Here is a 25956-nt window from a genome sequence, read left to right as displayed (position 1 = left end):
CAAAAAATACATGAATTTACAGTATCTGCATCAACATTTAAATCACTATGGACATGTCAAGAAATAGCGGATCTATCTACACTATGTGCCTTGCATTCACATGATTATCCTTAAGCTTGCTGACTGGAAGAAGTATTATAGGATAAATCTTCCATCAAGCATTGAAAGGTGAGGATCTCATGATGGATGATAGCAATGCAGAAGTAGACATTAGAGACTACACCATAGCGGGTAGAACGTCCCAATTCTTTTGTGTAGTGACAGTTCTATGGATGTATCATCGTAGTGAAACACATCTCCATAGAATAAATGCAAAAAAAAAGAACAATAGTTCAAGATGCGTCGTACATTAAGCTAGGTGATCAGGTTAGAGTTGCAGCAGCTGTTGTTCTTACAATTCTTAAAATGAAGTTCTTCTTTGCCTCTGTGAATGGAGGTATTGTTCCAGCAATTAACTTGAGAAAGAAACAAAAGGAAGCAAAAATACAGTATTTTCTTCTAGATTCCCTGTTGTACATGTCTTACCATTATGTTCAAGAGATACCAGTATCTGTATTGGTGAATCAGACCCCCTCCCTCAGTACCAGTTCCAGCAATTAGGCCACACCATTTTAATTTCTTGGTAACGTTGGGTAACCTAAATTCGGGATTTTTCCGATAATGGTTGACTGAAATCAATCTAGCAGAACAATAAACCATCCTTTTTTTCTATTATTCTGTCAGTATCATGTACTATCTTTGCACTAATCATATATATGGTAGATTTTGTCTCTAGTCGTGCTGACACCATAATATTTCAACTTGAAACTACCGTGCGCCGCACGCACAATTGTGGTGCTGTCGGACAGGGGGGCACATTAATTCGGGAGAGAAGATTCGTCTTGAATATCTTACCGCTAATCACATTTTATACAGCAGCTATTCGTTCTATCCTTGGCTTGAGGAGAGTGCTATGGATATAGACGTGTCCAAGTAAAAAAAATACACGAAGAAACGGCCGTACCGCACACATCAGGCCAGTTCGGGAACAACCCGTGTGTTGAGTCGGTAGAACTTCACTCAAAGTCGGCCCATCGTCATCATCGGGCAACGTGTAACGTTACATTATTCATGGGAAGTTAGCTGGATGCCGTAGCAATGGTAATACTACTATGTCCATGTGTTCCTTGTTGTGTTAGGAGCAAACTTTGAGGAAAATATCTTCCTCAGTCCACTATCACACGCAGCATTTAGACAAAAAAGTGTTCCTCACAAACCTTTGTCGTCTGTTTGACAACAGGATTCTGGTTAACAATATGGCGGCGGGAAAATACACGTGCCGTAGGTTGTAGCAACAGAGAGGAGTGTTGATGATTGATCACACTTAGAATATAGTTGCAGGTTAGCAAAAGAGATTGTAATAAGTTGTCTTATAAATAATTGTGTTTAGCAGGCAGGAGATGTGACATTTGTCTTATAAACCAGCGAACAACCGTGCTGGGTGATTCTCCCACGAAGCCCCCAGACTCTGTCAATAAGGGACGGAGAGTTTTTGACGTCGCCAACTTCTAATGCATGGTTATCGAAGCTTTTCAGCCAGTGTTCTGAATACGTTAGTCTATCTGCTTTGCATTGCTGGCGTTATAACTGATTTTGCATGTAGCACATATCCCTAAATACCCCGTTTTCGAAAAATCCCGACTTTAAGTACCCCACGAATTTAGGTTACCCAACGTTAAACGGATTTTAAAAAATATGCTAGATTGGAAAATCAACATGAAAACAGAATCTCAGAATAATGTTTGTACTTTGGTGCACACAGTTTCAGGGAGTGAACAGGGTCAGGTGCAAGTTTTCACCCCAGCCTTCTGTTTTCATGATGTCCTCGTGCTAAAATTTTATTTAAAAAATCCTTTAACCAAGAAATCGAATTAGTGTGGCCTTAACTTGAGAAACAAACAAAAGGAAGCAAAAGTACAGTATCTTCTTCTACATTCCCTGTTGTACATGTCTTACCATTACGTTCTAAAGATATCTGTATTCTTGAACCAGACACCCCCACGCCCCTGACATCATCAGAGCTGTTGATGGCTTCATCCATCTTATTGGGTGTTTACACACTTCACTGCTTCCCATCCCTCCTCAGGAAGGTGGGTCTTCACACACGCAGCTGGCATTTTCCCATGTTTTTGCCACTAGATGTGTATCGTAACATAGCCGATTTCTACATAAGCTGGTGCAAATATAAGTCCTGGTCTCTTTCAATGAAAAATGGTGTCCTTATTTAGGTGAAGACCAAGATGTCTCCAATTTGTTCCCAACATCCTAGCCTCTACCAGGCTAAGTGGATTGCTGGAAAAATAGAAATTGGCCTATTGTCCCTATCTCAGTAGCTGACTCACATAGCATACTATTCGCTCTATTTGGCCAATTTCTACTACTGTAAATGTATTTAAGTTTGCATGGTTTTTAATTCGCACTAAGGCGAAAATGTGTTTGCGGTGGTTTTAAGTTTGCAGCAGCGCTATAGTCACATACTGCTACTGTATTGGACAAAAATGTTTGTGGTGGTTTTAAGTTCGTGGTAAAACGGTCGCCACAAAAACCGCGAACATAAAACCACCGTGAACATTTCTGCATTTACAGTATTTTTCTAGCAATCCGCGTAGCCTGATAGAGGTTCCCTACAAGCAGGGGAAAGAAGCGCTGAGTCAGCATTACCGATATTAATCCGCCAGACCGCCACACAGGTGTGCACCGGAGTGTGTGTGCCAAGGAAATAATTGTGTCTGCAATTTAATCTGCAAAATCAATACGAGTGTCACTTCCAATTTTACCGCAACCCTCTCCAGACTATATCTAATTCAATCAGCTCCCGCAACTCCCTTGCTCATACAAAGTATACATTCAACCCCTTACCCCATTTTCGATCAGTTTCTATTAAAAGTTTTAGTGAGAGTCATGTAGAAATTATTCATGATTCAAAGTCACATTCAAGGCTGTTTGGATTGAGGCATACCTTATACATATTGTATGACAAGGTTAGGTCAGAGGTCAGCCAAGGCGCCTGCCTCCTTATTTGAGTTTCATTCAGACAAATTTAGCTATATAGTAACTAGTCTCATGCTCAAAAAGGCAGTTAACTTGATATTTTCTTTAGTTTTCGGACAAAAAAGGTTTGATACAGAAATATTCCTAATTTGTCTCTATGCCAACCATAGACCTTTTGAGACGATAGAAAATTACGATAAATGGTGTGATATCTGTATAAATGTCAGCTGTTAAACTACAGACCGGCTGTCGCCAGATGGAATCAGAATATTCATCCCAGTCTCAAGAAGAATGAAAGTTAAGTAGTTTCCCAATGCGGAGGATACAATAGCTTAATGCAAAGTAATGGCTCAAGGTTGTAGACTCAGGAAATATGTCACGGATGTCGTGCATTTGTCGGAAAAGGTGTATAGTTTGGAATAGACGTGTAGAAAGATGTGACAGTCTTTATTTTGTATTTCCTATTTTGCCTATCAACAGGCAAATTGGTAAGATCTAAAGGCTTCGATTCAAAATATTCCAACATGTTATAAAGGCTGGCCGTGGTGCTGAAAATGTAGTAGTTATTGACTAAGCCCCAGAGCAGTTCCTGTCAAAGAGAAAATTTCTCATTATTATTTCAAACTGCTATGTAGTACAATTTTCTTTGGAGAATTGCTTAGGAGAGCAACTGTGATCAATGCTTATTGGCTGCCACCGCCAAAATTATATGCAAATTTCATCAGGCAAAGTGGACTAGTTGTCCCCGCAGTCTGACAGCAAAATGGTATCGACTTGGCCTGTAGGGCAGAGTCAACTCAGTTGCTTGTTTCTCGACTTGGCCTGTAGGGCAGAGTCAACTCAGTTGCTTGTTCCTCGACTTGGCCTGTAGGGCAGAGACAACTCAGTTGCTTGTTTCTCGACTTGGCCTGTAGGGCAGAGATAACTCAGTTGCTTGTTTCTCGACTTGGCCTGTAGGGCAGAGTCAACTCAGTTGCTTGTTTCTCGACTTGGCCTGTAGGCAGAGTCAACTCAGTTGCTTGTTTCTCGACTTGGCCTGTAGGGCAGAGTCAACTCAGTTGCTTGTTACTCGACTTGGCCTGTAGGGCAGAGTCAACTCAGTTGCTTCTTTCTCATGATTGTTTCTTCTAGCAAAAAAGAAGCCATCTTTTAGACACTGTTTCTGTTGTTACTCCGGGAAGGAGGATGACCTCCTTCTGGGAGTATTGGAAATGCTTTTGTTTCGCGTTCGCGTTCCCGTCGTCGCATTGGTGTGTAACTTGGCATATCTGACAGCAAAATGATATCGACTTGGCCTGTAGGGCATAGTCAACTCAGTTGCTTGTTTCTCATGACTGTGTCTTTTAGCAAAAAAGTTTGTTTTTTTTAACCTTTGTTTATTCATGATAAGCTCAAATCGGCATGCAGGCCGCTTTTCATTGAGGTCATGAGTGAAGAGGGAAGGGTCGGATACAATATAGCAGAGATACACATTCATTATTAGAGTCCTAATAACTCTATCAACATATAGCATTACAAATTTATGGTACAACAATATACAATTGCTACAACATACAACATACAGTAAGGCAAAAGCTGGTTCATGGTCCGTGTCCATTCGTTTTGTTCATTTCCGTTACTTCAAGAGCCTCTTAAAGGAAATCAGACATTTAGTTCATGCAACTAATGCATGAAAGAAGCCATCTTTTAGACACTGTTTCTGATGTTAGGTTTGTGAATATTAGTCATCCGGGAATGATATGAAGAATGATATTTTAATTCAATCCAGACAACTGGATTACAATTATAAAAATACCAGATGAATCAGATGTCCATCCGACATCTTTCATCAGTGTTCCTGATGTTTTATCACATCATTGTCCATGCATCGCGGTCAGACAGTTATTAGTTAGATTTAGGAACATACATGTCTTCTTTCTTTTCTTAAAAGAATGAAGATGGAATAATACTTTTGGGAGGGATGTACTGAAAAGCGGCAGAGATGAGTGAGTGTGTGAGTAACAAGGTAGCAAAAAAATTGATAAAAAACCCATGCACTATATGTACATGTACCTTCTAGACTAAATCTTCCTTCTATAGTGTTTTCTCATATGATTATTTTCTTTACTCATAACAGAAAGGAACTAATCTTATTTGACTGTGATAGTCATAGGCTAATAATAGCACACCATGCCCACACCCTATGCCAGTAGTTACAGATGTGACAACAAAATTGATGTAATTAATCAATGATTCGCAATACTTATCCGGTGAAACCATAACCCTTTTTGAAACCCAAAAATAATTTCACTATGGACGCTGCGCAGCGTGACAGACTGTCATGTCTCTTCAGAAGCCCTCATCCCATGCCTGGTCGATTTCTTTCATTTTTCTCCTCTTCAGAATGATGGTGTCACTAAAGACTATTAACCTCCCTGGGGATGGAACCTCCAGATGTTCCTGGGCTTCTTCAAAACAATTCTATGTCTAAATTATAAAGGTTACTGAGTTATTGTTGTAGATTTGAAATGTTAGTGGTTGCTATGAAATAGGCATTTAGTTCATGCAACTAATGCATGACTTTTCGTCAATGTTATTATGGAATCTTTAAAAATGTTGCATACGATTTCTCGAAAAACCGTATATCCTATATATCTATGTGAGTACGGCCTTATCTACATTAACTAATCAATGCATGACCGATTGAAGTATCCTCCTCAAATGAAATCGAAAAATATGCTGCATGTAGCATATTTGTTTTGTTGTTGACATTGTAGCTACTGCCTTTTTGTGGTTATTTATTAGACGTGTTTGCCGCATATATTTCCAAAGATTTCTGGACTTTTCCCTTGCCAAGAGGATGGCAGTAGTGTACATGTGCGAACTAGATGCTTGAATTCTAGGGCTCGGTACTAGCCGTGTGTTTTTGCTTAAAGCCATTTTTTTTCATTGGAGTACATTATACTTGGTTTGAGCTAAGTATGTGTTCAGGTAAAATTTACATTTAATCAAAACTTCAGAATATGACATTTAACAAATACCAAGGGCTGTTCTTTGAATTGTCAGGAAAATGTCTGTAAAAAATACTCTCCAAGCAGAGGTAAGATTGGGGTATTTTCGATGTATTTTCGCTGTATTTGGGGGGGGGGGGTCTGAGGAAGACCCAACAAAAAAAATATATAAAGAACTGTCTTTCTGTTAACACCAGTCAATGCATGTATCTCCTAAAACGTAGGAAATTTCATATTCCACTGTACACAAAAACGAAATCAAACCCAATAGCAACTATTTAGATTAGAAGTAGCTCTAGTTGACGGTTAGTTATTATTATTATAAAATACCACGAAAATACGTAGAAAATAAGCCGACCTTACCTCTGCTTGGAGAGTATGTAAAACATTCTGATTACTGTTCTGACCAAAAAGAAAATTATATTCTAAAAAGCTTTATGCCTTTCTTTATTCCTGAGCTGTAATAAAGTTTGATATGGGTGTTCCAGACTGGTCTTGTTTTACGGTATCCCACATGCTTTTCTTGTGTCACACAGGCTTCCATAGAATGATTTGAACGCACTTCATAACGTTTAATAAGTAATAAATGTACAGTATAAAAGCCAATGGACAAATTCTTTTCTTACGTCCAACCGTGAGCTTTGTGCACACCTACTACTAGTTGAAAATAACCAATCTCCAGCCTTTGTATCACCTTTAAATACTACCAGTGTCAGCTACTGTAATGGACATTTTTAGGTCCAGAATTTGTGCCAGCTGCTAAACAAGCATTGATTTTTGCTGCTTGCCTCATAAGTATGCATCATAGAACATGAGCTCTGTACTTAAGGCCTCCTGGTGCAGAAAAGATGCTAATCACACTTCCTGCTGATATTTTTAGGCCAGTGGTGCACTGGGTGCTGGGTATCAGCCAGTGGTCATTTACTACCAAAGCAAAATCTGCGGATGTCCCTGTGGCTGAGCCTCACAGATGAGCTCCATGTTCCCATTAGTTGGTACCTGTGAGATCCCGGTTCAATCGTGGGTTGGCACATCTTTGTTGGGGCTGCACCCATCTTTTGGAAGGGGCATAAAATGGGGCCCGGTCTCGAGTTCGAGGAGGTGCCTCAAGCACGTTAAAGGGGAAGGGCTACCAACCCCTCCCTATAACAATATACTGAAACAACAAATTGCTGCCCTATGTGCCACTAGTCACTACAAGGGTCTAAACGAATGAATGAACAGATGACGAATGAACGAACAGACGAGTTCAAAATCTACCGGTATATCTTCCTTGAGGCCAATTCTCTAGTTGTGTTCCATGCCCTCCCGATGAGCCCTTTTTCCGATCGCGAGGGCAGAACGTTTAATCTGAGCAGATGGCGTATAGGTTTCCCCGATGCATTAGCTGATTGGCCTTCTCTGTCACTTGATCAATATCCCTTCTCCTATACATGTGGGCCAGCCACAGATGATAGCTGTGTGTGAGGAGTGGAAATAGGTCTACCATACAAACACCTTATTTGTTATTTATCCCTGTCATTCCAGCATTCTAGATTTAAGTTTTGAAGCCTGATGTAACGAGGTCACCTAATCAATTTCGTTTTATGATATATTTGGTAAGGCCATGCCAATTTAATTTGTTGCTTCTCGGAATAGCCTGTCCTATTTTTCCCATTTTGAAAAAAAAAAAAAATTGGGTCACTATTCCCATTCACAAATTTAAACTCCCAATTTTACTATCTGTTCAGTTGTAAAACTCAATAGCCACCAAAATAGATTATAAAGACCTGCACATACCTAAAATGTGTGGTCACATTGATCATAAGTTATAAGTTTTCATTTATAAAACTATTTCTCAATATCAATCCATATGTTACATGGCAAAAGGTAATTTTGTTACTGAAATTATAATACTAGATCAAAGAAGGGGTGCATTGCATAAAATGAGCCATACAAAGCTGAAACTTGAATAATTTCTCTTATTCTTTATGTTATGTAAACCCTTATCTTTACCCCAGACTATTTATAAAATTGGTGTGGCCGAATGGAACTTGTCTTCCTTTTTGATGGAGTTAAAGTGAAATATGCAAACTATTTCTACACAAAGCAAAATATAGTGTGTATTGTGATGAATAATTTTTAAGTCACAGCATTTTTTTCACATGAACCTGTATTGATACACATAACATGCATTGATAACTACCATCATCAAGATAGATGCCTATTTAACAACAATCCAGATAGTTTTAAGAAGACCAGTAAATCTGCTATATTGATGAAGGTTAGACATCCAGATAATATGATATGCCAAATAATAGTTACTCAAGGAACTGGATACGATTCTGGAAAAAATGATTTTCCAAAATCATATCCAGTTGCTTGTGTGACTATTATTTGGAGTAAATCTGGTATTTACCAACTTCTTCAAGGCTCCTTGAGATTGAAAGGTCAAGGTGACAAATGTACCTGCCTGACCCCCATCTGCCGAACGATTGGATAGGCGACCCCAACGACCCCAGACATCCCCTACTGGCACGTTCAAGACTTCTAGCAGTTCAGAACTTCATACAAACTTTATGACTGCGATTATTTACTGGAAAATGAGGCAATCAACAAGTCATGTTGTTTCAATAATGGAGCAACGGAGGTCGTAATAGTGCGGTTCAAGGTCAAGTTGTGCAGTCGCACATCAGACGGGTCATAGACTATTGTGCTTTTACTGTCTCACTTGTTTTATTTGAGCCAGGGTTTGTTTTATATGAGCTATGTTGGTATTTAAATCTTTGCAGACAGCTTCAGCCCTAATAACACAGTGTATCAGCCTAAAAGTCATTCAGACTGATAAAAGGTTTGCTAGATTTAACGTCAATTCTCATAATTCCACCAGGTGTCCACAAATTGAAAAAGCTGTGTGGATTTAAAGACATCTACAAAAGCAGCATCAGTAATCCCTGAGGTGTGTTTGCTTCAGATATCCAGGTGTGCTAGACATTCTTAAGAAGGCTTCGATTACACTTTTTTTTAATGTGGTAGGCGTAGAGCAGGGCTGTCTCCAGGACAGAAATTTGCTTGTTGGGAGGGAAAAAATGTAACCCCTTCCGTCCCAAAAATATCAATTTCATGAGATAAAACTGATGAACATGTATTTTTCTAAGCTTAAAATGACAAATTCAACAATGAAAATTAAAAAATCGGTTCCCAAGCAATGAGTGGGAGGGAAAAAAATTTAAAGCTGGAGACAGCCCTGATGTAAAGACATCTATAGAAGCAGCATCAGTAATCCCTGAGGTGTGTATGCTTCGAATTAATTCAGATATCCAGGTGTGCAAGACATCCTTAAGAAGGCTTCGATAACACTTTTTTTTTAATGTGGTAGGGCCATACCAATTTAATTTCTTGGTTAACAGATTTTTTTTAATTTTAGCACAAGGACATCATTAAAACAGAGGGCTGGCGTGAAAACTTGCACCTGACCCTGTTCACTCCCTGAAACTGTGTGCACCAAAGTACAAACTTTCCTCTGAGATTCTGTTTTCATGTTGATTTTCCAATGTAGCATTTTTTTAGAAATTCCGTTAACCAAGAAATGAAATTGGTGTGGCCTAGGCATAGAGTAATTGGCAGTATCTTGAAAATTGATGTTCGAAGAATTTAACAAGAATTTGATAAGGTTTTAAGATTGATACTTTAAGTCAAAGTCTTTCCCAATATTTTTGGAGGTACAATGAAAATGCATTTGACCACAGTATCCTTCTTTCAGTTGTAGGGCAACTAGTTTTTTTCTTCATGTTTTACAGTAGATAATCTTTTGTGCCTGAAAGCTCTGATGCTACTTTAGATACCAAGAATCTCATTTTGCAGCAGGGAGAAACAAGGGGGTAGGCTGGCAGAAGACAGAACAAGCATTTTCACAGTGGTTTTAAGTTTGCGGGAAAGAGGTTATTATGAAAACTGCAAACACTGGACCAATGCAAAAATTTCCACATTTACAGTATATCTTGCTCAGCCATTTTGTGTGATTTGGAACAACGTTTATTATATTCCTTTTATGGTACTTTCTGTGTAGATAATATGATCAATACAAATAGCTGACAAATCATATCCCCATTACCGACCTCTAATCATTTGCATTTATCCATGAGCAACATTTTCAAAGCAATTAGTTCTGATCATATTTTACGTTGAAGTCTTTTTTCACTCTGCGTAGAATTCTGGTCACATCTGCCGGTCCTTAATCAAAGATTAGACTTTATTGATTTCCAATAGATTCACATGTCCCCATTTTTCGTATAACTGTTAGAACAGGACTCTGAAATGTAACCCAGTTAAGGTTTTGAAATAAAGGTGGCAAACGTGGTGGGTTATTCCTCCAGACAGACAGGTGCCAAGGAGAGACGGAATGTGAAAAAGGTTTGGGCCGACATGTATTTATAGCTCTGACGCAAATGGCATTTGCTATTCATGGGGAAAGTGTGGTTAACCGTGACAAGAATGCCCTTGGGAGACGATGCGAGGAATCGGCTCTTAGAGGACCCCTCAGGGAGGTGGGCAATACATTATACGTAATCAGTACAACGTTAAGTATTTCCTCCGCGGAGAATTCGTAAGCCAAGATGGTTTTTCCCAAAAGGGTCCAGCTGGGGGGATTGTCAAGTTGTTAAGTCGCGCTGTATGCTAATCCGTAATAAGTAGTATCAAGTTGTACTTGGCAGGGGTTGAGGAGGCACTTATCAGGAGGCCTGCTCTCAAAAAGGCCAAATTGACTTTGTGGTGATCGATAGTAGTCACAGGAGAGGCCTCTTTACTGAATGGCCAGCGTGGCATGAAGGTAACTGGAGGAGAAGTAGATATGTTTGAAACTGCTCTGGGGGAGCTGAGAGATATCTACTACTCTCTCAATGGAAACAAAGTTATGATTTTTTTAAAGTTTAGAAATATAAGCAGCTGCTGCTCATTGGAAACATTTTTAAAATCCTTAATGAAACTTGTCTGCCTTTTTGATGGAATTAAAGTGAAATATGCAAACTATTTCTACACAAAGCAAAATATAGTATGTATTGTGATAAATAATTTTTTAGCATTTTTTAGTTGCACTGGTTAGTTATAACGGGTCATTTTGAGTAATATATCCAGCTGCTGCTGGGCTGTGTGCTGCAAAGTTGGTGCGTTATGCTAAAGGGATGTTATACCGGCTACACAGATACAGACACAAATACAGAGCAAGTTACCAACAATGGTTTGAAACTTTGTCTTGTAGTTTGCAGGCCTTTAATTCATCCTACACATTTCTAGGATGAATCGTGTGGCGCAATCGGTAGGGTGTTTCGCCCAGAGCCAAGAGGTCCCGGGTTCGAAACCACTGCTATGCCCCGATGTTGTTCCCTTGGGAAAGGCACTTAACAGGACTTCCCTCACTCCACCCAGGTGTGAATGGGTGCACCTGACTTTGGTTGGGGAAGGTCACATTGAGGTCACCTGCTGGCGCCAAATGGCAGCCTCCCAGACCCTTGCGACAGTTCCACAAAGTGCAAATGTGGAGCAAATATGTATCTGTTGTGTATCATGTGATTGTGCACGGGTAATTTCTGACCAATGAATCATTCTCTTATTATTATTATTATACAGGAGACAGAAAATGTCTGACCAAACGTTCTTCTTTTGTCTCCGTACAGTTTAGGATAAGAGACTACTTCCACGTCGGCGAGGTCAGTAACCTCATCTGCCTGGTGGCCATGATCGTCGGGATCACGCTGGTGGAGATCTTCAAAAACGACGCCAGGGTGCCGCAGCACGGTGAGACGCTGATGTATTTAGTCAAGCCAAAGCCTTTATTCTCTTCTTCACAAGTTCCGAAGAGAACTCCAATTCTTGTCTACTCACAGATAACACAATACAAGTAGGATAGTCGCGACACCGTTACGAATGCTTGTTCAGCCACACAGACCGCTTTTCAACAAGGTTTAAAAGTGGAGGGGGAAGAGTACAAAAGAAACTTAACATGAACTTTATCAACACAATCATAAATAATAAGTCAAAATAAATAGATAAATGAATACATGAATACATCATTAAGTACATCATCCAAAAAATAATTTACAATAAACTTTTAAATGCCACACTTGTACACAATTCTATTTGTTGGTTCTCGGATTTTTATAGATAATGCTAGATTTAAATACAAAATAGAGTCTGGAAGCCGTATCTTGATATACACAGTTTTAGCATTGAAAGTAGAATTTCCAATAAATTCATATTTTTAAAGGCCACACTTGTACACAATTTTACTTGTTGGTTCTCGGATTTTGAAAATAATGCTGGATTGAAATATGAAATAGAGTCTGGAAGCCGTATCTTGATACACACAGTTTCAGTATTGAAAGTAGAATTTTCAATAAATTCATCTTTTTAAAGGCCACACTTGTACACAATTCTTTTTGTTGGTTCTCGGATTTTTATAAATAATGCTAGATTTAAATACAAAACAGAGCCTGAAAGCCGTACCTTGATATACACGGTTTCAGCATCGGAAGTAGAATTTCCAATAAATTTATCTTTTAAAGGCCACACTTGTACACAATTCTATTTGTTGGTTCTCGGTTTTTATAAATACAGTAGATTCCGCATATCTGTATAGCCCATTTGTCAGCGCAAATTATACGACTCCCCGAACTATACGACTGTCCGAACTAGCGATATTGACGTCCCGAAGGAGGGGAGGGGGGGGGGGTGAATAGGATTATTAGCAAGACACACAAACACACTATCGATATCGCAACTTTATTTTGCAAAATTTTAATCAAAGTACAATCCGACCTTTTCGTCGATCTTAACGTCACCATATTGGATTAAATTCGCAATCTATTTTGTTCAGATAAGCCCGAACTGCGTGGGAAACTCCTGTCAAATAAAAACTCCCGCCGCATGTTGATCACGTGCAATCTTACAGTCAACCAATCAGGGCACGGGTTTTATGACGTAAACCAATCAGCGCGTAGAAAAATGCATATCAATGAGTAAACAAAGATGGCCGCCCAGCGTCACCCGGCCCTCGCCTCTTATTTTTTCCGAAATCGCGACGTAAAATAGGATTCATCTACGCTACATAAGCAGAATTTTCACGGGGAAAGAGTCTAAGGAATGGGTTCTCCGTCGAATACGGCCACAAATACCGGTAAATCGCGGCAAAATACAGCGTAGAGGCTCAAATGCTCCGACAAAAGTCGTGTTTTTCTTTTCGTATTTTTATTCACTTTCGTCGCTTGAGTCTTGAAAAACAGGTTTTAATGAGATCACCGTATGTCAAAGGCACCGATACCGATTGTTTGCAAGCATGACAATAGCAAGTAACAAAAGAGTGTGATTGTTGAACGGTAGACGGCGTACCCACTCCCGAAACTACAACGCAAATCCGAAATTTAGCCTATAGTTGTGGGTCATTTTACGATAAAATCGGACAAGATTCTATACGATACACCGAACTTTACGATTATGGGCTATACAGATATGCATTGTTTTTACAATTGAGTGGATGGTAAATGGTTTGGTGTTTTGGAATTCTATACAGAAAGACGAAATATACAGAAAAAAGGTATACAAATAATTGGCATATACTGTACTGTAATGCTAGATTGAAATGTAAAACATAGCCTGAAATCCGTACCTTGATATACACAGTTTCAGGGAGTGAATATACAATTTAGTAAAATGCAATTTTTCCTCCCTGCCTTCTGTTTTCATCTTGACTCCTTGCTAACTTTGTACTTCAAAATGTGCAAGAAACAAGGAAATAAATTGGTGTGGCCTAAAGATGTACAATGTATTGTCAAGTAAAGACTAATTGCAGACTGCTATTCTGAATCTTGTAGCATTTTATGTTCACTGATTTCATGGTCACCTCTCAGGGCTCGAAATACTGGGTGCATGTGCACCTGTGTGCACCCAATTTTGGAGCTGTGCACCTAATTTTTTACTGTGGGTGCACTGGTGCACCCAAATATTTTCGTACGGTTTTATGTGTAAAGGTATCACTGCACACTAGTAGACAGCATATTCTTGACATCTAAGTGTAAGAAAATAATAAAATTTTTGTTGTAGTACTTGTTTAAGATTTTGATGTTAGAATTTGAGTTAATTTCGATTTTGAAAGCTTCAAAACTGCGTGCCGAGATCGCGTGCCAAACGAGCATGAAGAGGAACAGTAAGGTTTAGTGTTCTTGGAACAGTAAGGTTTGTCATTAGGTTTTACCTACAATACTCTCACCTCTCAAATAAACGTACCGGTACGTTTATTTTTTTTCGCCTATAGTTCCACCCGGTACGTTCTTATTCTAGACGGTACGTTTATTATTTTTTTGAAAAATTGAGGCTTTGCAAACCAGGAATCCCTCTAAAATCGTAAGTTAACTTAAAGGTTTATCTGCCCATATTTCCCCTGTATTTTTGCTCGTAATTCGCTATTTTTCGGCCTACCGGCGTTGATTTTCTCGCCGCTTTGACGGCCTTGTGAAAAGTATCCTGGCGGCACTCGTAACATATCGGTCGATATCGCTATGACGCTACAAAGTAAACCGGAAAAAAAGATGCGACATTGACATTTTAAAATACAATTTTCATATAAATAACTTTGATAGTCTCTGTTTGTATCGTAAACTAAAGCACGCTGATCAAAAACGTGTGGAGTAGGGTGCACGCCTGCACGGGGAATAATAATTTCCTGACCACTATATCCGTAGTATCGGCAGCGCGGCGGAAGAATTATTTGTTCGCAGAAGACATGTACCACGTTAAAACAACAATCATAACTTAACTTCCCTTGTAATATGTGTTTTGAGGCCACAAAATCTCTAAAACGGCAGAAATATGTCCGATATGATTCGGTAAACAACAGCGCGAAATCGCGAAACATGGCCGCCACTCTCAGGCATGGCGACAGTAAAACTAGCAGCATATTGCGTAGTGCGGATACCGATCTTTAAAATGATACCGTAAACGCATGGAAATATCATATTTTTTGGGCAACGATAGACACACAAGGCCATATTTATTTTCAAAGGTTACATTTTTTTAAATAATCGTAAGATTTTCCCAATTTAGGCGGTTCATCGCGGGTTTCTAGTGTCAACACGTAATGGGTAACTACTTAGTATGTGCGGTCTGTGACGTTGAGCTACTTTTACAGTCGATCTCTGTTCAACATTGTGGGATTTACCGCGGGAACTCGAAATCCGAGCGTCTCACTTTGTTTTCGACGCTATGGAGCATAAGTTTATAGACATATTTCTTTTGTGGAAGGACTGTGTTCATATTTGTTTTTTTTGTGTGGTTGATGTCTTTAGAAAATATGATCAGGTACATTTAACTTAAGTACTCTGATGATTTTTGTTATATGTCACTGATTATATTACATTTTGAAGATTTGTCCGGGGGGTACTTCTATTCCAGGGGGTACTTCTATTTGAGAGGTTAGAGTAGTTACATTCTATTTTATGTGGTGCACCCAAAAATTTTTTGGTGCACCTAATTTTTTGGTTGGGTGCACCAGTGCACCTATTCCCAAAACTGAATTTCGAGCCCTGCCTCTGTACCATGAACTTATCATCACCATGAAAAAAACTGTTTTTATCATTTATGATTCCTTAACACATCCGTGCTGTAAATCACTTGCCACCACCATGAAGTTAAAGTTGTCCATTTTCCTTACACTGTGAAATTTTGCTACCGTGAAGATAAACTGAATTACAGTATTGTGTCAGAGGCTGAAATAGGGGTTTTGGGATATCAAGGCACTGTGTTGTCAGCTTCCATCATGTGAATGCTCAGAAGCCCTTTGTCAGACTCTTGTCTGAGCTATGACAAGCTGCAAGATTCAGAATGTACATCTGCACTTATTTGCAGTGTTATGTTTATGTGGTATAAGAGGATGGCTTCGCAAAAACTGTGAAAATAAAACCACCACTAATGTTTCATAATTTATGGTACCGTACTATTGCCTATCATCAACTCTTATGTAATGTTTCCATAGCCAGAATAAGAAAGTCTTTTATAAGTAATCTTGTATAAATAGATATAATTTTGTATAAATCTTGTATGAATAGAAAAATGTTGTATAGAATAAAAAATCTTGCGTGAATAAGAAATGTTGAGAATCTGACCTCGGTGCTGAAAGTATTGCTGTTGTTGCAGCTATGAACTTCCTGCAAGTGTTCCGGGCCATGGGGCTGTTCAGTGTGTCGGGAGGCGTCACCAACTGGCTGGCCGTCAAAATGCTGTTTGACAGAATACCTGGGCTCATTGGCAGGTGAGAAAAACTGTCTGTTTATTCAGCCGCTTGCACATAGGGTTGTAAGTTTCCTTGCTGTTTCAGTAGCAGGGTATCTTTTTACAGGGAGGGGTTGCTAGCCCTTTCCCTTTAATGTGCTTGAGGCACCTCCTCAAACACGGGACCCCCAATTTTACGTCCCTTTCGAAATACGGCTGCAGCCCCAACCGAGATGTCCCCAAGCTAGGATTGAACCGGGGTCTCCCAGTTACCAACTGACTAGAATTAGGAGCTCAACTGTGAGGCCACTATCAATTGTGTTTCAGGGACATCCCTGAAGAACACTGTCTGCTCTTTTTATCCATTGTTTATTGCTTTGTGGACAAACGTGGCATAACAAAAATTGGAGGTTGTCCAATTTTATGTGCAAAAGCTTTTCTCCAGAGTGAACAGATTGTACAATTTTCCCATGTGGACTGGACTGTGCATGAGCACCACCTGGCAGTCTGACACAGTATTGCACTCCAGTTGCCAATGATGTCACAGTTTGTTCAATACCCTTTTCCTTCCAGTGGAGTCATCACCTCACAGTTCAAGGAGATCAGACAAACAGTGAAGAACGTTGTACTGGAGACCTTCTTTGAAACAGAGTACCTTGAAAATTACATGCATCGGAAGAGTGGAGAATTCTTGGCAGCTTTTCAAATAGGTATGTGATATTTATTAAACTTACTGTTCCAAAATCTTCTTTGCTTTGTCTTTCTAATTTTACATCATTTCATTGTGATTCGTTTCTGGCAGCGTGAAATTATGTTAGTAACCACCTTCTCATATCTTTTATCAGTGACTTTCCTTTTTCTACTTGGTTGTAGATTTATTTTACAGTTTTCACCTCCTTTTTTTGTCCTTTGTAGTCTTTATTTTACTTCTGTATGTATTACATCCGATGATCTCTTTCTGTTTGTTGTGTTTGTATTACACATGTAGCTCCAAAAGAAGCACTTTCAGTGTAAAATGTTGGGACCTGATGGTGGCTCCCTAGGATGTGGTTAGTTTGGGCTCTTTTCATGTTACTGTAATTGGCTGTTAGACCACAGCAAGTAGATTAATTGGCTGTAAATGTTAGACCACAGCAAGTAAATTCTATGGATGACATCAGCGCATGTTTTTTTTTGTTGCCGATTTTGGAGAGAGAAAAAGAGACAAATTTTGTTCCCATCCAGAGATGCTCAACATGACAAGAAAATATCAAAAGTGGGAAAATATGTTGTGCAATCATAGAAGTGCCACTAGTGTGGTAGCTTTCAGTGTAGATGCCAACTTGCTTAGTGATACTGTACAACGGCACCACACTAGTGTCACTTTGTGCACATCTTGAATACAGGAATAAAAGACTTTTTGGCTGTGATACCATGTTTTGTTTCTTCAGTTCTTATTACAAAGTTCATGGTCGCTATTTTGAAAATTTAGGCATCTTATTTCTTTAACCATGTTTTTTTGTGCTTTCACATTAAATTTGGTGTCTGCTGAGGATGGCATCCATGGTATTTACTTGCTGTGTAGGCAATGTTTTAATGATTTGGTGCTGTATATGAATGAATGCTGCTCAAGAACATAGAATGCTGTAATAAAGATTTAGAAGAAATGATGTAGTACCCTATTGAACAAAATGCAAAATGTAATATGTAAGATCATGACAAATGGGACATTATTGTAAAGGGCAATGAATAAGGTTTCCAATGATACATGTATATGATATAACGGATTTGATAAAGTATCTACGGATATAGGATCAACCGAAATTAAGTTTCCAAAAACCTTTTTTTCCAAAGTTGAGTACTACTAAATCCCCTGATGTTTTTTCAGAGAGTAAACTAAAGAGATTACTCGAGTCAGAACGAGTTATGCAGATTATAGACAACCAAGTCCAGAAGCTCTACAAAAAGCCAGAAGGTATGTATTCGTCATTTCATCACTGGGTGTTGAAAGTGCATAAGATGTATCCTGTAACCCTATGTGATGTAGTGTTACTTTATCTTGTGCACTACCCAATGTCATCCACTTTCTGTATTATCACAAAATCTGTTCTCATGAGGAATGAAGAATCACTAATGTATGATTCCTAGTCATGCCTGTCTTGAAATAAGTTTGTGTCCAGGGATAGAAGAGAATAAACCCCTAAAACCTGTAACAGCAAGTGCCCTGCGGATACCACACATTGGGTAATCTATATGTAATTTCATTCCCTTTTTCTAGATTGCGCGCTAATGAATTGTCCTTTATTGTTTTTAACACGTTTGATTTGCTGACTGCTTTGGCCACATTTATGAATGGGGAAAATTTGCTGAGTCTATGTCTTTGAAGTGGATTGTACTAGAAGGAGAAAAACTGACAAGTGAACAACAATGGTTCACTTAAGCACAGTTCTTCAATGAACAATCTCAGTGCATATGCATTAAACAGGCAGAGAAAAAGTTACAGATCATGCTTTGTTCTCTGTAGGAAACTGATATTTCGTCCGATGGGTTAAGCATTTGGCTTTTTCCTTGCCTTTTTAAGGAATATGTTTTTAAGGAAACGTTTTGAACGAATTTGGATGATCTTTGCTATTGCTACAGTAGGCTTTGCCAGCCCAATGCACTAACTTGAAATTCTACTTCATTAATGTCTTCTGTAGATGAATCTCAAACATGCTTTGTAAAATTGTTATTTCCTATATGCTGATCTTAAAACCCCAATGTCAGCTACTGCATATTTTGCCTAGAATCTTTGGACATGTACGTGTATGGTCTCTCAGTAATGTTATCTATAGATATTGAATTGTTGGTGCTAAATGCTCCTAATGTAATGCAACAAAGCTGTACAACTTCTAAACCAACCTTGTTTTCCGGCCACAAGGAATATTCCGTCGTACAACTAGCACAGGTAAAGTATTGAGAATATCACGTCCATTCGTTGATACAATGGCAACACCGAAGCTCTGTTTTAGAACTTGAGAGAGACAAGAAATTTCTGCAATACATCTAAAATTCTCTCCCCCTGTAGTACTCTAAATCTTGAAATGTTTGCGGTGGTTTTATTTTTGCCGGTTTCACAGCGACCACTTGCGTTGAAACCAATACACCGCAGATATATTTTCTGTAATTCTACTGTACTACAGAATTTCTTCAACCGCAAACTTCATACACTGTGAAAACCTCCTTTTCACTCCTACCAGGCTTTTAGCTACGGTTTATAGACTAGGGGTCCAAAAATGGGGGGGGGGGGGTGCTGTGATGCTGGGGTTAGGTGTGTTCTAGTCTTATCATACTTTTAGCAGACCATTTTAAGCACTAAAAACTGCTTGTTCCTTCTCTGTCTCCCAATGGGCTCTATGGATTAACAATTTCATGGTAGCCTTGCATGTCCATCAGTTTTCATGCTGTCACAGTGTCCGGTAGAACTAAAAAAAGCATCAGTGACACTGTTACATAGTCACATGTGTCTGTAATTACCAGGGAAACAGGGGGTCCTCTGTGCGTCGAGCTGAAAAAGAGGGCGTCCAATTTCCTTGTTATTTTAGTATCATGCGTCCAATTGACGCATGAACGCATGCCTTGATAAAAGCCTGCCTCCTACTGCGAAATAAAACCACTGCAGAGGTAAATGCAATTACAGTATGTTTCTGAAGCAGACAGTTTGTAAACGTAGTTCCTATCTTCTAACTTCTGCACCCATGTACATGTAGTGGGGTCCCCAGAAAGTGCGAAACGGAACGAAATGGAACGAAATGGAACGAAATGGAACGAACTAAAACAACATATGTAATATTATGAAATGAAATACAAGTAGATAGCGAAATATAAGGGGTTGACCGGAACAGGAAGCATTTTAAATACATTTTGTTCCATTTCGTTCCATTTCGCACTTTCTGGGGACCGCATGTAGTGGAGTGTTTTTCAAGTCTTAAAATCCTCTTTCCCCCAGGCATGATGCTGGCCATGATGGGAGTCGATGCTGGTAAACTCAGTAAAATGATCCAGCCCCTGATGAAGGGCCTCAGCAGAGACATGACACCAGTGGTGAGTGATGTTCATCTACATTCTACATTCATTAACCCCCAAATAGCCCCTTCAGAGGCAAAGTAGGGGGGAGTTTAGGTCCCGGGCTAAGACGGGCAGGCCTCAAGCTTGTTTTGGAACTGCAGGGGCATTTTTGTTAGAATCTCTGAAAGAGGACAACTCAATGGTTAACGTGTCATCATGATTTGGTGTTATTTCTGTGCTTTACAGCTTGCCAAGAACCTGAAAACGTTTGAGTTCATGAATGCTGAGAGCATGCGAGCTCAGGTTGACGAGATGATGACAGTAAAGATGGAGGAGTTCACTCCACCGAAGGTCAAAAAGGTCAGGAAGTGTTTTTTAGTGTTTGTTTTTTTACATATTAGGTCTCCAGCCAATGCTTGTTGTTGTTGTTGTTGTTGTTATTGTTGTGAGATAAAAGGACCGAAATTTCATGAGGAGATCGTCCTTTTGATTTTTTTTACAAAATTGACAGAGTTTGCCTTAAGTTTCCTATTATACATGTATCATAAAGCCCTGAACTGTTATGCGGTAATTATGTCCTACTTATCTTGCATCAAGAACTCCAGAGTAGTGTCAATTTTTTGGTTTCAACATTACTTGATTGCTTCCTGTTTCACTGACTCTCACTAACACAACCATGACCCCCTATCCCCCAGCTCGTGGAGCAGATGATTCGACAGCACCTAGGGTGGCTTGTTGTCTGGGGAAACATCTTCGGTGCGTTTTTGGGAACCATAGCAGAGGTCGTCGCCATCTTCACGTAGCTGTCGGCGTCCCGGTGTCTTAGCAGTGTAGAAACTGTAGTGAGGACACGTGTCAGAGAGAAAACAGCACAGCACAGAAATGACCTCCTGAGCATCTATGGCAATCACCTCTGGAACAGACAGCAATGACCCCTAGAGCCATTGATAACAATGACCCAGAGTGACAGCAGTGACCTTTGGACCATTGACAGTAATGACAACAATTGACAGCAATGACCTTTGGACCATTGACAGCAAAAACTTTCAACCATTGACAGCGGTGACCTTTGAACCATTGACAGCAATGACCTTTGGACCTTTGACAACATTGACCTTTGGACAATTGACAGTAATGACCTTTTGATCATTGATAGCAATGACCTTTGGACCATTGACAACAATCACCTTTGGACCATTGACAGCAATGACCTTTGGACCATTGACAGCAATGACCTTTGGACCATTGACAGCAATGACCTTTGGACCATTGACAGCAATGACATTTGGACCATTGACAGCAATGACCTTTGGACCATTGACAGCAATGACCTTTGGACCATTGACAGCAATGACCTTCGACCATTGACAGCAATGACCTTTGGACCATTGACCACAACGACCCCTGGACCATTGTGTGTATCTGAGAAGATCTCAGGCAGCATCATTGTACAAACATGAGAAAGTATTCCCCCATGAAAGTTGGTAAATTATATTATGGAGGATTTGAACCGTCCGCTAACTAAAAAATTGGTCACAGTCTGCTCTGGTCAGTCCTCTTCGGCTATCTGACCCAATCGCTTTAGACAAGTGACCCATGACATCAGCAAAGGGTCAAAGGTTGTTGGAAGTCAATCAGAGTGACCTAACCTTCTCTCAACCGGGACAGGGGGCGATATTGACTTCCAATAACCTTTGACCGATTGCTGACGTCATACAGTACATGCATAAAGTTACAAAGGGATTGTCTCAGATTATAGCTGAAGACGACTTCAGTCAAAAACCCAGTGAGTCCAATTTTTTGTGTCAGTGAACACTTTAGATTCTCCATAATGAGAAAATATTGATTGTATCTCACTGGAGTAAATCCGGAAGCATGATGATGATGATGATGATTGATGGGGAAACATGGAAAGGCATATTCTATACACAGGCTAGGATAGTATAGCTTTTAGTGCTGTGAGTTATGAATCTGCTGCACATTGTCGAGTGTTGCCTCTCCGGAATTCTGTCTTGTAAGACTGCCAGAAATCTCTCTGTTTATGTAACTGGAGTGAATGTATGATAGTGTTAGATTCTTGATCTAACTACTGTAACAGTTGTCGGAGGTATGTGGTTTGGGGAGGGGGGTGGAGTGGAACAAATGAAGTACATGTACTTTCTTCTTCAGTACTAAAATACCTCAAAGAGTCTTTAACCTTATAGGGTGAGGTTCAAACAGTAAGTGTTGTTTCACCTGCTGTTGTGTAACAATTTGTACATAGCCCAGATTCTAGTACAAAACATTTAACATTAGAATATGATCTACTAAGAGAAAGAAATTCAAGACTGGAGTTTTAGAGACTGTTAGACTCACATTGCTGCTTTTAACCTAATGAAACGAACTAAAAGTAGAGTTCAAGCTCGTTGTATCTGGAATTCTGTAGCAGGGAACATATGTGTATATACTGTAAGAATAGGAACATCTAACAGAGTTTATTTTACATGTACATACATTAGATTAGAGCAGAGAGGTTCTCATGCTGTCCTTAGATGTAGATGCCAGATGTATTAGATTATATTGTACTCATCACTTTCCATAATCATCAATGGATCATCTTTATTAGGCCTAGGAAAAAATGTACAGTCAAACCTGGCGCAGGCAACCACTCAAGGGATTGGGTAAAAGTGGTTGCTGAGGAGAGGTGGTTGTTCAGGGGAGGGTGAATACCCTAGGCCCTTTGGGACTGAAAAAAATGTTTGCTGGTTAGGGAAGATAGTTGGTTGCTTGGGAGAGGGTCTACTGTGTAAAAATGGACGGGACTGTTTCAATGTGTCCTCTGACGGCAGGTGGTTGCTCAGCCAGGTTTGACTGTATTTCTAGTTAGCCGACTCACCCTAGCAAAAACCTACCGACCTTAGCCATTTTTGGGGTCAACTGCTGGCAACGGACATAAAATGTTCGATCTGACATCTTAGTAATGAAAACGATGTTGAATTGTTTTTCAACATGTTCTCCTCATTTCTGTTCCAATTGTGCTTGTACTCTGTATAATTAGAATATGATATTGAAAACTCCAGTGTCCTGATGCATTTCAGTTTCATCTTAATTTTTAAACAGTTTTTGTTGGATCACTTTGGCCAATGTCTAAGAAGAAGAAAAAGAGAGAATCCGTACCTACTGACCCTAATTTTTTCAGGACCACAGTCGGAAATACAACATGAATTTTCTTAGGGCTTAACATTTCTCCCTTTCTCAGGCCACACCATTTTAATTTCTTGGGTAACGAAATTTTAAAAAAATGCTAGATTGGAAAATCAACAGGAAAACAGAATCTCAGAGGAAAGTTTGTACTTTGGTGCACACAATTTCAGGGAGTGAACAGGGTCAGGTGCAAGTTTTCAACCCAGCCTTCTGTTTTCATGATTTCATTTTTTTGTTGTTAAAAGTTTTTTTTAAATCTCTTAAGAAATTAAATTGGTGTGGCCTCATAGTTATGTAAGACACAGCCAAGCTGTACATCTATACTGTACATGTACATCATTATGTACATAGTTGTACTGTTATCAAACATTACTTAGGTATTGCCTGACGGGTCTAGTTATGCCATGTTGATTCATAAGCGGGTATCTCAATCCAAAAGCGAAGCAGCACAGTCACTGCAAATATTTTTCTTATGAATTTTAATCATTGTGCATTGGTTTTTAATTCAGGAGCAACACTTTTTTCCAATAAACTTGTATCTGATTTGGAAATCAAACTGAAAATGTGACATTCTGCATGGGCGTGGCCATTTTCTTTGTAGAGGTCACATATTTACCTGTGCGTTGCACGTCAGTGTGACTACAAGGGAAAACCATTTTGACACACAGGTAAAATTGCAACCTCTGCAAACATAATGTTGAAGCCTGGAATGTCAACATTCTCAGTTTTGGCTCCTAATTAATAATTTTGTTAGAAATCACAGCATTGCCACTGAATTAAAAACCAATGTACCATGATTGAAGTTCGTCAAAAAAGATTTGCAGTGATTGTGCTGCTTTGCTTTTTGCATTGAGATACCCAGTTATGTATCAATCAAGTGATTTGCAGTGATTGCGCCATTTTGTGCCCATTTTGCCAATTTTGAAAAAATTCCCAATTTCAGGCAACAAGTTGATGACAAGTTGGCATCAACTGGCACCAGTTTGCGATTGCCTTTTGCAAATTGGTACAGTCCAGAGGGATGCCCGCTTAAGGCTTGTGTTCCAACACCCTGTGTACTTTGACTACTGGTGTATACATTGTGTAAGTGAGGCAACAACAGTTTTCACTTCATTGCCATGTTTCAGACCTCTTGAACCAGTGCACAATAATTGTGTGATGCAGCATCGCTCTACATATATAGTGTGTCACTGAGTAATTTTCAACATTGTAAAGCTTTGTAGCATTCACTAGTTTGGATGTGTTAAGAACACATATTCACAAAATAGTTACTCAAGCAACTGGATAAGATTTTGGAACAGTCAGACGTTTCAGACAGCATCCGCTATCTTTCGGCAGTGACTTAAGAAAGATCTGGTAGAACTAGGTTTTATACACTTCATTAACAGTAACACTTCATCTATTCAGAGTTTTGGTAGAAAACCTAGTTCTACCAGATCTTTCTTTAGTCACTGACGAAAGACAGTGGATGCTGTCTGAAACGTCTGACAGTTTCAAAATTTTATCTAGTTGCTTGAGTAACTGTTTTTGGCGTATCTTATTACCTGGATGTCTAACCTTCATCAACGTAGTACACCTAATGTTTCTTCCCTGTGGTAACAAGTGGGTGTACTGAGTTTGATGTATGGTAGAATGTAGTTTCGTCGGTTGGTACTTAGTATAGTAAGACTCTTTTGTTGCTATTGTTTGGTGTCAGGTTACACTGAGTAATAAATGGTTATTTTCTTACAATCTCGTATTGTACTCGTGTTTAACCAAGGGCTAATTGTTTGTTCGTTAGGCCTAGCTACATGCAAAATGTCAAAACAATCCAGTCGTGGATTTTATATTTATCAAGGTCACAAGTCAAGTCAAGTCTATTGCATCAGGTACAATGTATGGCAAATAAAATGGAATATTAACAACTACAGATTATTAAACTAGTGTACTAATCTAACATCATTACTCGATACATAAGATAATGGAATGATATACTAGTGTACTAATCACATGACCAATCACCACAAGATAAACCAAAACCACCACGAAATGATAATGTCCTCATCGCATAACGTCACCACGGGGACACCACCCAAAATCTATGACTTTTCGAACTTTACTTTGTACATAGAATGTCCTTTACTTCTTAGTCCTTTACTTCGTTGATTGACAGTGTCCTATAGGTCAGTAGGAAGGTGAACACATCTTAACCTAAAAATATCATTAGAAGGAGCTAACGTTAGTAGGCGTGCATATCTTCATACGGAATACGATACGGATATAATTTACTCTCGGGCGTTTCTAGTGACATCCATCACACTTCTTTAGTTAGCTGTAACAACTTTCTATGTATGTTTATTGTGTTAAAGGTTGTTGTTTATTTGCATTTCAGGAAAATTAGCAACTAACTGATTGCATTTGTATGATAGTAGTGAAAAAAGTATTCAAGTCACATAACGTTACCACCCCAAGACTTTTCGCACTTTGCTTTGTACATATATAGAATGTC

General features: G+C 39.2%; 1 protein-coding gene across 2 annotated transcripts in view; it reads left to right on the top strand.

Annotated features, from left to right (window-relative positions):
• LOC136438593 (uncharacterized) overlaps positions 1 to 25199 on the top strand; it is a 42590-nt gene extending 17391 nt beyond the window's left edge. Inside the window, exons 3-10 of one of the 2 annotated variants that reach the window (XM_066433462.1) lie at positions 11675 to 11795; positions 16185 to 16299; positions 16833 to 16969; positions 18127 to 18213; positions 19159 to 19185; positions 20227 to 20321; positions 20532 to 20645; positions 20981 to 25199. In XM_066433462.1, coding sequence (XP_066289559.1) covers positions 11675 to 11795; positions 16185 to 16299; positions 16833 to 16969; positions 18127 to 18213; positions 19159 to 19185; positions 20227 to 20321; positions 20532 to 20645; positions 20981 to 21088 — 804 coding nt within the window. In that variant the 3' untranslated portion in view covers positions 21089 to 25199. The remainder of the gene's footprint in view (positions 1 to 11674; positions 11796 to 16184; positions 16300 to 16832; positions 16970 to 18126; positions 18214 to 19158; positions 19186 to 20226; positions 20322 to 20531; positions 20646 to 20980) is intronic. The other variant, XM_066433463.1, reaches the window with a different exon arrangement.
• The last annotated feature ends 757 nt before the right edge of the window (positions 25200 to 25956 follow it).

This window comes from Branchiostoma lanceolatum, chromosome 7 (genome assembly GCF_035083965.1).
Source record: "Branchiostoma lanceolatum isolate klBraLanc5 chromosome 7, klBraLanc5.hap2, whole genome shotgun sequence".
In the NCBI taxonomy this organism is placed as follows: Eukaryota; Metazoa; Chordata; class Leptocardii; order Amphioxiformes; family Branchiostomatidae; genus Branchiostoma; species Branchiostoma lanceolatum.
This window is presented reverse-complemented; position numbering and strand designations above follow the sequence as displayed.